Source organism: Squalius cephalus, assembly GCF_949319135.1.
Source record: "Squalius cephalus genome assembly, chromosome: 8".
Lineage (NCBI taxonomy): Eukaryota > Metazoa > Chordata > Actinopteri > Cypriniformes > Leuciscidae > Squalius > Squalius cephalus.
Window position 1 is genome coordinate 46,726,705 of NC_137129.1, and position 16,302 is coordinate 46,743,006.

Genomic DNA, 16,302 nt, shown 5'->3' on the forward strand with positions numbered 1-16,302 from the left:
TCTGATGATGGGTTTCTGTTTCCTATAAAGGAGAGATGTGCTGTTCCTGAGGAAAATAAAATAAATCCCACAAATTCTTTTCATCATTATCATTGCAACATGTTTATAAAAATGGGAGTGTCACGTAAGAGTTTCATTATATAGGAAACAGAAACACACTTTATACCTGCGGCGTCTTGAGAAACACAATAAACCTGATTTAGATTTATGCAAGAAGTGTTTATTTGTTAATCAGTGATTCAGCAAACGAGACGGAGGAACAGTTTATCTGTTGTTATGTGAGATTACATGTTAGCTGCTTCACAACATATTTTTACATTTTTAAAATAAATGTAGAGAAATTATTATTTTAAAGACAGATCCAGTATAATTTCTTCATATTTCCTAGTTATCAGATTATATTTTTATTGATGATCTGATTTGCTGCTTAAATATTTAAAGCTTTGAACTGGACAAACATTCATCAGTTTGTGTTTTTAAGAATGTGATCAAGTGGATAAACATGAATCTGATTCATAATCCTCAGATTTGACCTAGAACTTGATCATATTTATGTCTTTTGATCTATTATAATTCTCAACTTGGGCAGTGTTGTATATTATGGCATAAATATAAATAATTTGCTGATCACTTTTCAACAAATTAGACGTTGTTGAACCCTTTTCTTTGACTGGCATCAGAGTTGGTGTAGGAGTGTCGTGTGTAAGTTTCACTTTAGAGGAAACAGAAACTCTTGAGAAACACAAGAACACAAATACAGAAACAGAAAGAGAAACTGTTCATTTATTAGCATGTAAGATGACGTATTAATAACATCATTGGATGTTATGAACCGGTTTAGTTTGGACCCAGAGAACAGGGAACGTTCTCTCAAAGTTATGAACTAACATTCTTACAGTAACATCTGGTATTTAATAATGTTCTCAAAACACTAGCACAAAAACATTATTTATACATCGATCATGGAGCGTTTCTTTTCTAACACGTTTTAGTTAAATGTTTAAAAAAAACTGGAGAAAACATTCAGACATAACATTTTCATAACTTCATGGGAACATTAGAAAAACGTGATTAGAACATATTTTTGTTAGCCGAGGAAATGTCATGGGTTTGTGTCCAGAAGAAAGTGAACTGGTTGAATGAGTTTGATTTCAGACACTTGTGTAATTTGATCTCTCACTCTTGGCATTGTTCAGTTCCTGAAAGGTGTCATGATTTGCATCGTCATAACCTCAAAGGGTTGGGCCTTATCAGACTATAAATGAGAAGTCATTTGCCAGCTTTTCACTTTGCATGATACATCAAACCACTTGCTTTAGGAAAAGTGAATTTTATTACAAAAAGGTCCCGGGGCAGGAGTTAATCTGGCATACAGGTCTATCGGCGGAGTGACTGAACTGTAGGCCGACATACAGAGTCCCTCCATCTAAGAGAAAGTAGTGTCTTGGTGGCTCCTGCCCCGGGAACTGCTAAAAAAAAATTATATGGTAAGTTATATGATCTGATTGAGTTAGTTTGGATTACAGTGCTTGATGTTTAAACTGCATACTTACGGTTTTCTGCTAATTTATCCTTTTCTAATTCCTCATTTCCATTATAGATGAACAAACAACCGACTATGAATGACGATTCTACTATAGAAATGGACTTTGCGGTTCCATCAGTTGAGAGAAACTGTGATTATTTCCTGAGAGCGGTGAGTTACATCTCTCTGAATTACTCTTGCTAGTGTACATGCACCACTTCTGTTTCAATCGGACTGAATTCATTGATGAATCTGAATGTAGTGTTTACATGAACACTAAACATGTATGCGTTTATATTTCACAAGCTTCAAATCAGAATAGATATTTTGACATGCAGACTTAATATTTATCCATTTCTGGTCATAATTTTGAGATAATGAGCGTATGAGCCGTTGTGCCGCTGCTGATATTGATCACACAGTAAAACTGCCCAAAGCCAGTCGTGTGTGTGTGTGTGAGCGTCTGAAGCAGCGCTGGAGGGCCGTCGTCCTGCTACACTCACACACACACGCAGAAGAGGAGGATTATAGGAGGACGAGACACTCGTTTATACCACACTTTATTCAGCAGGAGAACAGCTCATTCCATGTGTCATTATGCTATTTCAGCGTCATCGCACATGCGCAGTCCTTTCAGTTTCGGTTTTCAATCCGATCAAGTGTTTACATGTTCTCTCGACTGGATTAAAAAAGGAATAAACCACTCCTTTTAATCCGATCGAAATTTCATTGGGATTGAGCTCAGTCGGATCGATTAAGGTGTTTACATGAAGGCTTTTCAGTCCGATTGAGCCGTCAATACGATTACTAGCGGATTATGTGGTTGCATGTAAACATAGCCAGTGTAGAATCAAAGTCCAAATTGCCTTTTACTTCACTGCAAAAAATTATGATGACTTAATATCTTCAGTCATTTTGCTTCTCCAGTAAATGTATCTTCATTTAAGAATGTTTAGATATTTGTGCTGGAAAACAAGAAGAACATCAGACATCTAAACATAAATAAACTGCAAACTAAACTAAACTAAGCACAAGTTTAATTCTAAAGTCCTACAGGAGATAGTAAGATATCAGTTTCTTATTCCTATCTGAACCGATCTCAACCTGTATCATACAAAATGATATACAAATAGTGGCTAATAGAGAAACATAACAGGAGAGTAAGTGTTCATAAGTGTCCCTCAGCTTTATTTCCTCAGCTTGTTCACTTGCTATTGGTCACCGCCATCAGCCAATCAGTGTTGCCATGGTTTAATTTTTATTGTCCTGCATGATTAGTCAGATAATATTTACAGCTCAGCAGAGCTTGGCTCAATAAAGCCTGTGCTGAACTGAGTGCTCATGGTTTTCTGGTTTCATATTAAACTGTATTAGAGAGTCTGCATTACAGTGAATAAAATCTGCAGTTACGTAAAAAAAAAAAGCACAGTATATCCACACGTGACCGAAGACCGGACCCAGACAGTTAGAAGAGATTTTTGCGTTTTTTTAATTAAGGTTTATTCAAATGGTAGAATGTAAAAGGTAGAAAGTTTAAAAGTGTGTTTTTTAACCATTTAGCCAAATGATTAAATTAATGGAATCAGCTAAGGGTGAATCACAACAACCAGGAGACATGAACCCTATTACCTCATCATCCAGCCCTGTCTGAAAACAGGCTTTGAGAGTAGTGTTGCTCAAACCCACCAGGTCGGAAAACTCTAAAAACTCCTCCACATATCATTCCCGAGGACAACCATCCCGACGGAGGGAGAGGAGATGATCTTCAGCCATTTTCTGGAGCTCGTTCCATTGTTTGTTGGTTCTGTCTTCTGCCACAGTATGTGGCTGATAACAAAGAGCATGATGAAGGAGATACTCAAAATAGTCTTTAATTGTAGATTTCACTAAGGAAATATACAGGAGATAACTTGAAGAACTGAATAACTTACACTAACACAGTGGTTCTCAAAGTGGGGTACGCAGGCTCCCTCTAGTGGTACGCTGAGGAATCACTGAATTTTCAACAGACATTTAAATTCACATAAACACTAAAAAAACCAATACATTTAGAATTTGTAAAATACACACTGATGTCTATGGCAGTGGCAATAATAATAAATTCCATTATAATTAGACAACACGTTTTATTCATATCAGATGTACATTGTGTAAGTAACTTAAAAGTTAACTCTAATCTTCACCCAGTTCACTCACCGGCCACTTACTTTCATGTATTTCGGGAGAAGTGGATGAATTCATGTGTTGTAAATCCAACAGATCTGACTCTCTGAACAGCGGCACAACATGGCGGCGCATAGCTCAACTAACGTGATCGTTGTAAAGGTGTTTAAACAACAAAACACTTCCACTTGCACATATTTGACAATCGGAATATCAGATATTTCATGCCATAGCTAACAAATTTGTAAATATTTTGAATAAAAAAGGAAATAAAAGCAGATCATCAGTCATTCAGTGCTATTGTGGCTGCGGTGTTACGTGACGAGCAATGACGTGTCACCATGGAAACAAAGTGATCACTTTAAATAACGGTCGCCTAAAAACTCACAGGGGTCAGCCAGAATACCTGTATGTAAGCAGCACAGTGCAGTGTTAATATTCAAACTATGTTTTTACAATGTTAAAAGTGTCTGACAATAATAAATATTCTTATTAGAATAAAATAAAACTGCCTCATTTTTGAGCTGTGCATTACTGTATTTGAATAGTTAGGCCTACTACACTACTGTATTTTCATATTGGTCATTATGGTGGTACTTGGAGAGCCAAATATTTTCTGAGGTGGAACTAAGTGTAAAAAGTTTGAGAACCACTGCTCTAACACATATGAGACAGGAACATGAACTAAACAAAACAGGGAGTACTTATACTAGAACTAAACGAGGAACCTAACGAGTTAATTAACAAGGGCCAGGTGAATAAGATGAACCAAAGAAACATGAAAACAGGGTCAACTGAAAACAAGCAAACAGAAGGTGAACACAATAAATATAAAGATAGAACAGACTCTGACACTTTTGATTTTAACAATGTATTAGTATGATGTAGAATTATTGTTCATTCTTAATTCAACTAAAGAAGTTACCTAATGTTAACCCTCTGGGATCTGAGGTGTTTTTGGGGTCCTTGAGATGTTCTGACATGCCCTGACATTTTTGCTTTTTTCAGTTGCTTATAAACATATTAATGGCAAAGGTGTAAATTCACTCTATATAGCACAAACAGGGCTACCATCATATGTGAGCACCATGCATGTACATGTTTTCATTTTTGAGAGAATAATGTTTATGCATGGTTATTGAAAAAACTACAAACTAAAGTTTCTGAAATAAGGCCATAAAACACATTCTAAATATATGTCAATAAGACTTGTGACTAATGGATGTCATCGCCTAGGGTTTTTTCTTCAAAATGATGTGAAAATTATCCTGCCTAATCATTCACATAACACAATGCATTGATTTAAATTTTGCAAAACATTTTCTGTCTGGAAAGTCAATATGCGGAGTGGGCGTCAACGCATGCATGCATATATTTAGTGGTTCGCACCTGGAGACAATGGGGCCCGCATACTTAATGAGCCATTCATTCAGGTGTGTCACAAGAAAGAATGCAAGAGCAACAGTTGGAAGCATCTCGTGTTTTTTTTTTTTCACAAATTGTGCTTGCAAATTGACCTATAATATCAAAAGGAAAACATGTCTAGTAATTGTGCAGTTAATTCTCATACTGTATTTTCAGTTTTGGAATATTTATCCTCTCCCCAAATTTGTCACTAATAAAACACAATAAAAAATTATTTTAAAGAAAAGGCTTATATTTGCCTTTTATTAGTTTGTTTACATCTACCTTGTATTTTTTTTTATTAAAAAGGTTACAATTACAACAACAATTCAAGTGTAATCTTTCTTTGTAAAAACTAAAGTATACATTTTATCATACATATTTCAAAGTTAAGGATTCATTACTTGAATATAGCCTAGGCTACATTGGAATAAACACTATAACATATTATTTGATTACTTTATGTTTGACAAAACATACTATATTTAACATATGAGCAAAAATTGGCAAACAAAAGCTTATTTGAGGTGGCAGATATTTTACAGTAAAAATGTATAATCTATCCAAAACTAATCAATGAAATGTTGTCTTTCATGTAACATAGTAACTTTCGTTTTTATTATAAGAAATATAAATGTTAATTTGCAGTTTAATACGTTGCTTATACAAATACATTTTATTTCAACATATTTCACTCGATTTTTACTCAGTAGCCTATAGCAATACAGTTTGCTAAAAGCGAAACATTCACAGACAGAAACGATTCAAATTTAAACCGTCTTTTGCCAGTTGTGGTAAACAGCGCACATCTCTGCCATTCATTCATTCATTCATGCACAGATACGCGCCGCACTTGAGAATGAAAAAAAAAAACTTACTACATTATTCCATAGCCTCGGATCTGTTGCTCCTCGTACTTCTGAGGTAAATTTCCCATTATAGTATTATTCCTCACAGCGCTGCGAGACTGTGTAAACTAGGGCTGTCACTTTTTATTCGATATTCGAATATGCATTCGAACATGACGTGAAATATCCGAAATCGAACTATAAATAAACTATTCGGTTTTTAAAGTGCCATGTTTTGCGCATTTTTTACAGTCTATGATTAGACCGTTTGCTTTTTATTTGATTGTTTGCCATCTCATCCAGTAGCGGCCGCTCTAAACGTATTGTAGCGTAGGCCTATGACCAAATCAAGCGAATAATAGCCAGCTTGTTTTGAAAATGCAAGATAACGACAAGACTAGAGAGACCGCGCGCTCAGCGCGCTGTAATTCCTGCCTATTACACACACACACACACACACACGACCCACAGAAAAGACGCGCGTCAGTATCGAGTTCTCTTTCGGGCTTGAACAAGCCCAAACTCACAAATTATGCCGAGTGTCCTCATAAGAGCAGTCTTAAACTATTTAAATAAAGTCTTAAATGAACGTAGATATGTGAGAAAATGCGAGGCTTGTCAGATCGCGTCTCTGTTCGCAGCGGCTGGTCTTAAAGTGTCATTAATATCACAAAGGTAAGAGAGTAAATTACTCACGCAGACCCGTCGCCAGGAGGATTATTATACCGGTAGCCTAATCATGAATGCACTCCGCTATCTTTTAACACATCTCCAGCGAACGGCTTTTTCACGCAAAAGAAAAACTCTTCATGAAGCGCAGTGACATTCAGCGACCATGTGGCGTTTCCTGATGGATTAAGGTTGTTCGTTAACTTCATTTTACATTTTACTCGTAGATATTCGAATATATTCGAATATATTTCTTGATATTCGATATCCGTTCGAATTTGATTTTTCTCAAAAGTGACAGCCCTAGTGTAAACACAATGATCTGATGTGTTTTCTCGAGCTGATGTGGGCGTTCACAGTTTGCGTGGATTGCCTCATTCATTTGCGTTTGAATAGCGCGCGATCTCCGTGGACGGGGTCACATTACATCTGAATGAGCTCTAATTAGCTCGACTGGAATCGCTCTCTTTTAATACAGATTTCACAAGCTGAGAATATTTGTTTTTTATATAAATTACTCCATTTAAAAGAGGATAATTCAAGCTTCATGCCTGTGTGTCTGTATGCTTGTTTGACTGAGTATTCGCTGAGTTATGGTTCATTTTCGCATATAAGATAAAAAGTAATTATTATTTTTTTTTTCACTGATAAGGAAAAAAACGAGCCTATTGCGCCGGCGCGATAGCCGACCTCAGGGGGTTAAAGGGATAGTTCACTCACCCTGAAGCCATCCTAGGTGTACATGACATTCTTCTTTCAAGTGAATACATTTTTCATATAAAAGAATGTCCTGGATCTTCCAAGCTTGATAATGGCAGTGAAGACTGGAAGACGAGAGACTGGTAGCCTTAGTAGTTTTTTTAGCAGAGTGGATACTACTGCCAAATATATCTCGATGGGTCCTTTCGAGACAGTCGAAAAGGGCTACACCATTCAGTTCAGGTCTCGCCCGACCCGGTTCAGTGGGGTCCTATGCTCAGTGGTGGGCCCCGAGCAGGGTCTGGTCATGGAAGGCCCTGCTGGCCGAGGGGGCCATAGAACATGTCCCGGGTTCTACAGCCGGTACTTTATTGTTAAAAAAAAGGATGGGGGGGATTGCGTCCGATTCTAGATATGTGCCAACTAAATTGCTCTGTAGGGAAGCTCAAATTCAAGAAACTTATTCTGAAGAAAATCGTGTCACAAATCAGGTCCGAGGACTGGTAGTTTGGACTGGTTACAACCCAGGAAGTTTCTGAGGTTCGCTTTCGGGGGCTGTCATAGATTTTTCCCTAAACCTTATTTATAAAACCTTATTGTAAAGTGTTACCAACATTATTTATACATTGTTCATGGAACATTCATTTAATGTTTTTTAAATGTTAAAATGTTTTTCAGGTGCCAGACGATCAGATGCCAGACGTTCAGGTGCCAGACGATCAGATGCCAGACGTTCAGGTGCCAGACGATCAGATGCCAGACGTTCAGGTGTCAGAAGTTCAGATGCCAGACGTTCAGGTGTCAGAAGTTCAGGTGCCAGACGTTCAGATGCCAGACGTTCAGGTGCCAGACGTTCAGATGCCAGACGTTCAGGTGCCAGACGTTCAGCCAGACGTTCAGGTGCCAGACGTTCAGATGCCAGACGTTCAGGTGCCAGACGTTCAGATGCCAGACGTTCAGGTGCCAGACGTTCAGATGCCAGACGTTCAGGTGCCAGACATTCAGGTGCCAGACATTCAGGTGCCAGACGTTCAGATGCCAGACGTTCAGGTGTCAGAAGTTCAGGTGCCAGACATTCAGATGCCAGACGTTCAGGTGCCAGACGTTCAGCCAGACGTTCAGGTGCCAGACGTTCAGATGCCAGACGTTCAGGTGCCAGACGTTCAGATGCCAGACGTTCAGGTGCCAGACGTTCAGATGCCAGACGTTCAGGTGCCAGACATTCAGGTGCCAGACATTCAGGTGCCAGACGTTCAGATGCCAGACGTTCTGGTGCCAGACGTTCAGGTGCCAGACGTTCAGATGCCAGACGTTCAGGTGTCAGACGTTCAGCCAGACGTTCAGATGCCAGACGTTCAGGTGCCAGACGTTCAGATGCCAGACGTTCAGGTGCCAGACATTCAGGTGCCAGACGTTCAGATGCCAGACGTTCTGGTGCCAGACGTTCAGGTGCCAGTCGTTCAGATGCCAGACGTTCAGATACCAGACGTTCAGGTGTCAGATGTTCAGGTGCCAGACGTTCAGGTGCCAGACGTTCAGATGCCAGACGTTCAGGTGCCAGACGTTCAGGTGCCAGACGTTCAGGTGCCAGACGTTCAGATGCCAGACGTTCAGGTGCCAGACATTCAGATGCCAGACGTTCAGGTGCCAGACGTTCAGATGCCAGACGTTCAGGTGCCAGACGTTCAGGTGCCAGACGTTCAGGTGCCAGACGTTCAGATGCCAGACGTTCAGGTGCCAGACATTCAGGTGCCAGACGTTCAGATGCCAGACGTTCTGGTGCCAGACGTTCAGGTGCCAGTCGTTCAGATGCCAGACGTTCAGATACCAGACATTCAGGTGTCAGACGTTCTGGTGCCAGACTTGAATGATGATTTAACTAAAGAAATGAACTTTGCGGTTCCATCAGTTGAGAGAAACCATGATTCTTTACTAAGAGTGGTAAGTTACAACTTTGATCTCTCTGAATTACTCTTGCTCTCATTGTAGAATCAAAGTCCAAATTACCATGTGCTTCACTGCAAAACATTATGACTTCATATCCTCAGTCATTTTGCAATAACCAACCAATAAGCAAAAAAAACGATAATGAATTTACAGTCTGTTCAGATATTGAGTTGGCTCTTACAGTACTGTTATACATTTAAATGTTTAAATAACTTTCTATTGTTTGAGGATTACATTAAGATTGAAATCATACTAACAATTGGCTCTGATTCCTCTTTTCCATTATAGCTAATAAGTAAGAGAGATGATATAAGAAGAAAGAGAGAAAGAAAGCGCTTTAAGGCCAGAAGGTAAAAAAAACATATGTTTGATTACTGTAACATGCATGTTCTGTTTTACTTTCATTTTCTCTCTGTTTTCCCTGTTCCCGTTTGCTTGTTCTTTTTAGTTTCACACAAAAAAAACATAAAAAAATCATAATAATGGCAAGCGAACAGCATTTCAGGAAGTGTGTTCATCCCTACCCACGTTATATCATGGGTAGGGACACACATGTAACTGTATGCTGTTGTTTGGGAGCTCAGTCAGTCAGCTCTTGTGGGGGCTGAATGGGGAACTCTTTGAGGAGGGCCTCAGGTCCCGCTTCTGCCAAGTAGTGGCTCAAGTCGTGGGGTTAGAGATGGGCCTCGCCCTTTCTCTGCCCTCACCTGCCAGATCCAGTGTTTCTGTGGTTATTTCTGCCCTGAGTGAAGCACCGGTACTGCAATTACCCAGTTCTGAGGAGCTGGATGTTGTTAGTATCGAGACAGGAGCTTGCCATTTTTTGCGGCTCGCAGACAAAGTCCTCAAAGGACAAAATGGATCTGAGGGCCGTTATTGCTTCCAAGAGGGCTTCGTCAAAGTAAAAGTCCTGACAGCAAAGTTGCCAAGCTTAAGAGGGCAGACCCCTCGTGCCCTCAGGGGGCCATTCTGCCAACCCCACCACCTTGTGTGCTTCGGGTGCAGCGGTTCCCAGCAAGCACATGTCCCAATGTTCCTGTCGCTCCCTCCACGGAGGGCTCTAGAGTAGTCAGGTCTGTTGTTCCCAGCCGGTTCGCCGCTTCAGGGCACTGCACTTGCTGCTCAATCTATACCAGAGGCCAGTCACGAGAGACTGGTAGCCTTTGTAGTTTTTTTAGCAGAGTGGATACTACTGCCAAATATATCTCGATGGGTCCTTTCGAGACAGTCGAAAAGGGCTACACCATTCATTTCAGGTCTCGCCCGACCCGGTTCAGTGGGGTCCTACCCTCAGTGGTAGGCCCGAGCAGGGTCTGGTCATGGAAGGCCCTGCTGGCCGAGGGGGCCATAGAACATGTCCCGGGTTCTACAGCCGGTACTTTATTGTTTAAAAAAAGGATGGGGGGATTGCGTCCGATTCTAGATCTGCGCCAACTAAATTGCTCTGTAGGGGAGCTCAAATCCAAGAAACTTATTCTGAAGCATATTGTGTCACAAATCAGGTCCGAGGACTGGTTTGTCAAGATAGATCTAAAGGACATGTACTTCCATGTATCCATCCTTCCACAACCAAGGAAGTTTCTGAGGTTCGCTTTCGGGGGCTGTCGTAGATTTTCCCCTAAACCTAACTATCTGGGGCGTCTCCAATCGACACCCAATTGATCTCACCTGGGGCATCTACAAATCGACACCCAATACCTTTGTCTGGGGTGTCTCCAAATCGACAACCAATACCTTTATACTCTAGTTCTTGCGTCTTCAGTCGACAACTGGCCGAGTTTTCTTACTCTAACTAAATTGCTTCCCTACTAGCTTACTTCCTGCGCAGGAATTATCGGCAAACAGACATCAGCAAATGCCCTTTAAATGCTTTAATCACGGCCGGAAGAGTTCCCGAGCAGTTCTCAGGGAATCTCTCCCAAGGAGAATCAAGGCCGGAGGATCTCAGACAAATTCCATTGAGAATCCCACCAGCTAAAAGAATACAACAGTTTTTATAGAATAAGGAGGTATGGCAAAAATGTCATGCTGCATTACATAATTTCCCCACAATTTGATTGGTTTTCATAGACAAACCGTTCTGTTACCAGGTAAAGCAAACTTTGTTTTAATGATTACTTCATTGTTAATCACAAGGTTCAAATTAAGTCATCTGTCTAGTTTCAATTCCCATATTTGTTATTTTTTACACTCACACAACCAAAGTCAAAGGGGTATGGCAACACAACATACAACATTCAAAAACACAGGACAGAATGTTTTAGTACATTGTGTTTCAAAGTGTTATCATGTTAGGCCTGAAAAAAGAAGTAAGGTTAGATGTTAGAGACATGGTTAGTTTAATATACAGTTTACTATTTTCTCTATTAAAAATCCACCATAGGGCGAAGCGTACCAATATCGTGTTCTTCCTTTCGGCCTAGCTTTATCATCTTGCACTTTCACGAAGTGTGTGGATGCATCTCTGGCTCCTCTGTGACTCCAGGGCATCCGCATACTAAATTACATAGACAATTGATTGATTCTAGCTCAATTGGAGCATCTGGTTGATCAACATCGAGATGTCGTTCTCACCCACATGAGGAAGTTGGGGTTGAGGTTGAATGCCCAAAAGAATGTGCTTTCTCCATCTCAGAGGACCACTTTTAGGCTATGATTCAGGCACGTCTGTCTCTTGCTCGTATCGCTTAGATTCTCTTAGCTGATGGCAGCTGAGTCCAACGTGATTCCTTTTGGCCTGCTGTACATGAGACCTTTGCAGTGGTGGCTCAAGCCAAGGGGTTTTTCCCGACAGGAAATCCCTTCCATATGATCAAGGTCACGTGGCAATGCCTTTATGGCTTAGTCACCTGGAAAAATCATTGGTATCTTTCCCAAGGAAGGACGTCTTTTGACGTCGAGTCACGCTAACGACGGATGCATCCTTCACGGGCTGGGGCCAATCATGAGTGATCGCTCGGCTCAAGGCTGGACACATCGTGGCACATAAATTGCCTGGAAAGGCTGGCCGTGTTTCAGGCACTAAACTACTTCCTCCCAGACCTAAGACGCCATCATGTGCTTGTTTGTACAGACAACACATTGGTGGTCTCTTACATAAACCATCACGGGTGTATGCGGTCGCGCCTCTTATACAAGCTGGCTCACCAGATCCTCCTGTGAGCCCAAGGGAACCTGCTCTCTCTGAGGGCAGTACACATCACGGGGTATCTAAATCACTCTGCTCCCGGGAGTACTGGAGAGAGTTCACCAGGTCGGGGTCAGTCTTCTGCTTATATCCCCGTTTTGGCCGACCCGGGTATGGTTCTCGGACTTTCTGTCTCTCTTCGACGGCTCTCCTCTGGAGATTTGGCCCAGGAGGGACCTTCTTTCTCAGACGAAGGGGTCGATCCTTCACCCCCGTCTAGAGTTATGGAAACTGTGTGCTTGGCCTCTGAGGGGGCCCTGCTCATTAGTTCAGGTCTCTCAACCGAGATTGTTTTGGAAAGCCTTTTCTTGGCTCCCTTCAAGCCTATTGAAGAGGTTTCTGAGAAGTTTCTCACTCTAAAAACAATCTTTTTCCTCGCTATTTCATATCTCAAAAGAATTGGAGACTTACAAGTAATCATGGTTCCCTGAAAAGGTAACGAGACGCTGCGTCGCCCTGCCATACTCCTTCATGCCCGTGATCGTCTGCTTCAGTCTATCAGAAGCTAACACTGTTTGGTTTGGGTGTGCTTTATAGTTTTCTGGTCGATGACGTCTCCTGCCTATGATGTTCTGTCTCGCCATTGGACTGATTTCATACGTGCGTCACGACACAATCACACAGAGGCGCCTCATTCCCTTTTCAGGGAACCATGGTTACATACGCAACCAAGACGTTTCTTGGTAACTCATTAGTTAATCATTCTGTTCAGCTGTGCCTGTTTAACCCCATTCAGTCTGTGTAAACTGTACATACTCCCGGATTTGTTCAGTTCTTAGTCTGTTCTCGTTTATGGTAGCCTGGTTATTTTGCCTCTCCTAAAGAACTCTGTGTTTCTTTTGGATCTATTATTAAAGACTGTTTGATTATCTACTCCAGTCATTGTGCGTTTATTACAACAGCTACCTGTGACCATTTGTTTTCTTCCAAACCACTAGATGGTTTAAAATAGGGCTTGTGAAGACTGATGAAATCATCAGCGACAACACACAGTTCATTCTGAGGTAAGTTGATCTAATATTTAATGTTGTAGATTGATGTAGCTGATGAGAATGAATAAAATCTGCAAATGTGTTTTGAGAACAATGTTTTCTGTATGATTTTTGTTTTTCTCTAGGCAAGTTTTTCCATTAACTGTAGAAAAAGTAAAAATATTAATTCTGTAAATCACACAACATGGGAGTGGGTAAAAGCTAATTTTCCTTACGATGAGGCTTTAGCCCCACAGAAGATACAAAGATTGTGTTCTTCATTGCTTCATATATATTTACAATCCTTCATGTGGTTTTACCAGGGCCATCATGGTGTTTCCTGGGGCCATCAGCCATCGATCGGGTCGTCGGCGGAGAAAACGGACAGTGTTTCCATCTGAGGTGGGCTTCTGGTCCGAGTCATTTACTCTTTGTCACATGACAGCTGCACATGTACAGAAATAAGAGTTGATTCGTTCACCTCTCCTTGTCACATGACCACTTCATAGGCTCTGATGCTGCGTTAACACAATGTTATAATCACCTTATAAAATGATTTCTGCTAATTTCCCTCTTTTTCTGACTCCTGGTTTGCGTTATAGAGTTCTTCACCAGAAGACTCTCGCGTCATACCGAGCTCTGACCAGATTCCTCTGTAAGTACATTAAACTGACGTTCCCTGCTTTACACTCTGCTTCATCATGTGCTTGATGCTACTATTATGTTTTAAAGCAGTGAGTCTTAAGCTTTTTTTGTGAATGCGACTCACTTTTGAGGGGAAAATGAATGCAGAGCCTGTGTAAGGATTCAGTTAGTTATTTTACTTCTTTCTAATTAAAGAAGTATTAGTTATTTTCTTTCTTATTTATTTTATATTTTTTAGAATCAGTTAAAATTTTCAGTTTAAATATAATGCTCTTGCATTATCCTGAAGATAATATGATTCAATATTCAAAATATTGAATCAAATTAAAAAATATTCAAATTGAAAGAAAGAGTCAACGATTAACAGTGTGTATTAAAATGTAAATTTTCCATGGAGATGAAAAAAAAACAAAAACATTTTATTCCTTTACTTTTTCCAGACAATACTCCAAAGATCCACCTGATTTTCCAAACTACCAACTAATTATAACTAATGGGTAAGTTAACATATAAACATAGTTTGTTAGTGTATAAAAGTATGTAAAACAGTGTTTTTTTTACGGGCAAATTTACATTTGTTCATCTTCCTAATTCCATAAACAGGTCAGATGATAAAGTCTTAGACCCAAGAGACTCTAGTCTTTATCATAATTAAGTAATATATAATATCAAAGTGGAAGGGAAAAATTTAAGAGCATGATTAAATGTAACATCTACAACAGTCTGCTATTTGTTATATTGTTCATCATTTTGTTCTTCTTTTTTTAAATAGATCTATTTCCAGAACTGAGTCGTATGAGAAGATGGAGGATGGAGATTTTATCATAAAAATTATTGGTTCGGGCATCATTTACAGAGACTTCTGTAACAGAAAAAAGTCCTTGAAATATTTATGTCAAATTCCGAATATTATGAAGAAATACAAATATTTTTATCTAGAAGCAAAAAATTGTCAAATTTTTAATGAATGTTTCAATGATTTTGAGGAAAAAGCAAAAGAAGCAAAGAAATTAAAGAAACAATTTGCTTTTGTATTATTTAGAAAAAAAGATGGATCATTGGACAAGAGTAGAACTGAAGTTCATTACCTCTCAGATGGAGAGCATACTGAAGATAAAATATTTAAACTACTTCTAGAAATGTGTAATGAAAGTAACTGTGATTATTCAGAAGTTTATATCTACTCTACAAATAGCCCATGTTTAGCCAGACACAAACATGTGCCCTGCATGATCCAGGCTTTTCTCATAGCATATATGTTACATGAGAAGCATGGCATAAAAACTATTATTGGATATCTTAAACCCTGGGGCCTAAGTGGCTCGTGTGAGAAAAACGTGCCTTCTTATTCTATTAAAGATTGTATTTCTACTTCTGGAATAATTAGAACTTCTTCGCAAAAAACAAATGATGATACAGAATATGAGGGATTAAAGGAATTATTAATCCCACTTTACAGACAAATTATTCCAGAAGATCAGAGGTTTTTAATGAAAGGTACTAAATCCAAACCCAAACGCAGTCTTGAGCAATTTTGTTCACAAATACCCAATTCTGAAATTAAGAAAAAGTTTATTGAAATTGAACAAAATTTGTTCAAAACGTCAGATTTATTCAAAACTTTTGATGGTTTTCATAAATATAGTTTAGAAAAAATTAAGAAATGTACCAAAGAAATATCTTGCCTTTTAATTGATGATTGTGCAAATATCATTGAAGAAATCTGCAGTTATCTGAAAGAAGTTTTCTTTCCTTGGTGGGATAAAAAAGTGGAAGACGCATCCAGCAAGTTCTTGACAGAGCAGCTCGTAGGCAACCTTCTAAACAATTCTTTGTATCTTTCTCTTTTGGAAATCAAACAAATTGAAAAAAAACTGGGAAGACATTTTTTTGACATTGGCTATATAGTGGAAAATGAGAATGTGTGTAATCTGTTGTTGTGAACATTTAAATAAATGTTTAAATTTGGCTCTATTTGCAGTATTCCTTTTATTTACTGTATGATGCTCTTTTGGGAGAATAAGTGTTCATGTCTTAAATATAGCTTTATTTTCTCAGCTTGTTCAGACACTTGCTATTGGTCACCTCCATCAGCCAATCAGTGTTTCATGGGTTTATTTATATTGTCCTGGTGTGCATTTCCCAAAACCATAGTTGCTAACCTGTTAGCAACTTAGTTGGTTGGCAATGGGAAATTGCATTGCAACCAACAAAGTTTGGGAAACGCAGCCCTGCATGATTGGT

General features: G+C 39.5%; 1 protein-coding gene across 6 annotated transcripts; it reads left to right on the forward strand.

The window, feature by feature from the left end:
* Nucleotides 1-1,286: 1,286 nt before the first annotated feature.
* On the forward strand, nucleotides 1,287-16,031 carry LOC307162867 (uncharacterized protein). Of its 6 annotated transcripts, none has more exons than XM_079878582.1 (9): nucleotides 1,287-1,487; nucleotides 1,601-1,696; nucleotides 7,987-9,249; nucleotides 9,544-9,605; nucleotides 13,381-13,446; nucleotides 13,737-13,815; nucleotides 14,016-14,068; nucleotides 14,499-14,555; nucleotides 14,831-16,031. In XM_079878582.1, the coding sequence occupies exons 1-9, from the start codon at nucleotides 1,485-1,487 to the stop codon at nucleotides 15,999-16,001; spliced, it is 2,850 nt and encodes a 949-aa protein (XP_079734708.1). In that variant the 5' UTR covers nucleotides 1,287-1,484; the 3' UTR covers nucleotides 16,002-16,031. The 6 variants fall into 6 exon arrangements, with proteins under 6 accessions (XP_079734708.1, XP_079734709.1, XP_079734707.1 ...); XM_079878583.1 differs by lacking the exon at nucleotides 1,287-1,487 and having other exon boundaries at nucleotides 1,606-1,696; nucleotides 8,002-8,151; nucleotides 8,224-9,249; XM_079878581.1 differs by lacking the exon at nucleotides 1,287-1,487 and having other exon boundaries at nucleotides 1,606-1,696; nucleotides 8,002-9,249.
* Nucleotides 16,032-16,302: the final 271 nt, after the last annotated feature.

Bases quoted from the DNA above. Each gene is read 5' to 3' on its own strand.
- LOC307162867 (XM_079878582.1), top strand. The intron at 13,447-13,736 runs GTAAGTTGATCT...TGGTTTTACCAG, and splicing joins AACACACAGTTCATTCTGAG to GGCCATCATGGTGTTTCCTG. The intron at 14,556-14,830 runs GTAAGTTAACAT...TTTTTTAAATAG, and splicing joins CAACTAATTATAACTAATGG to ATCTATTTCCAGAACTGAGT.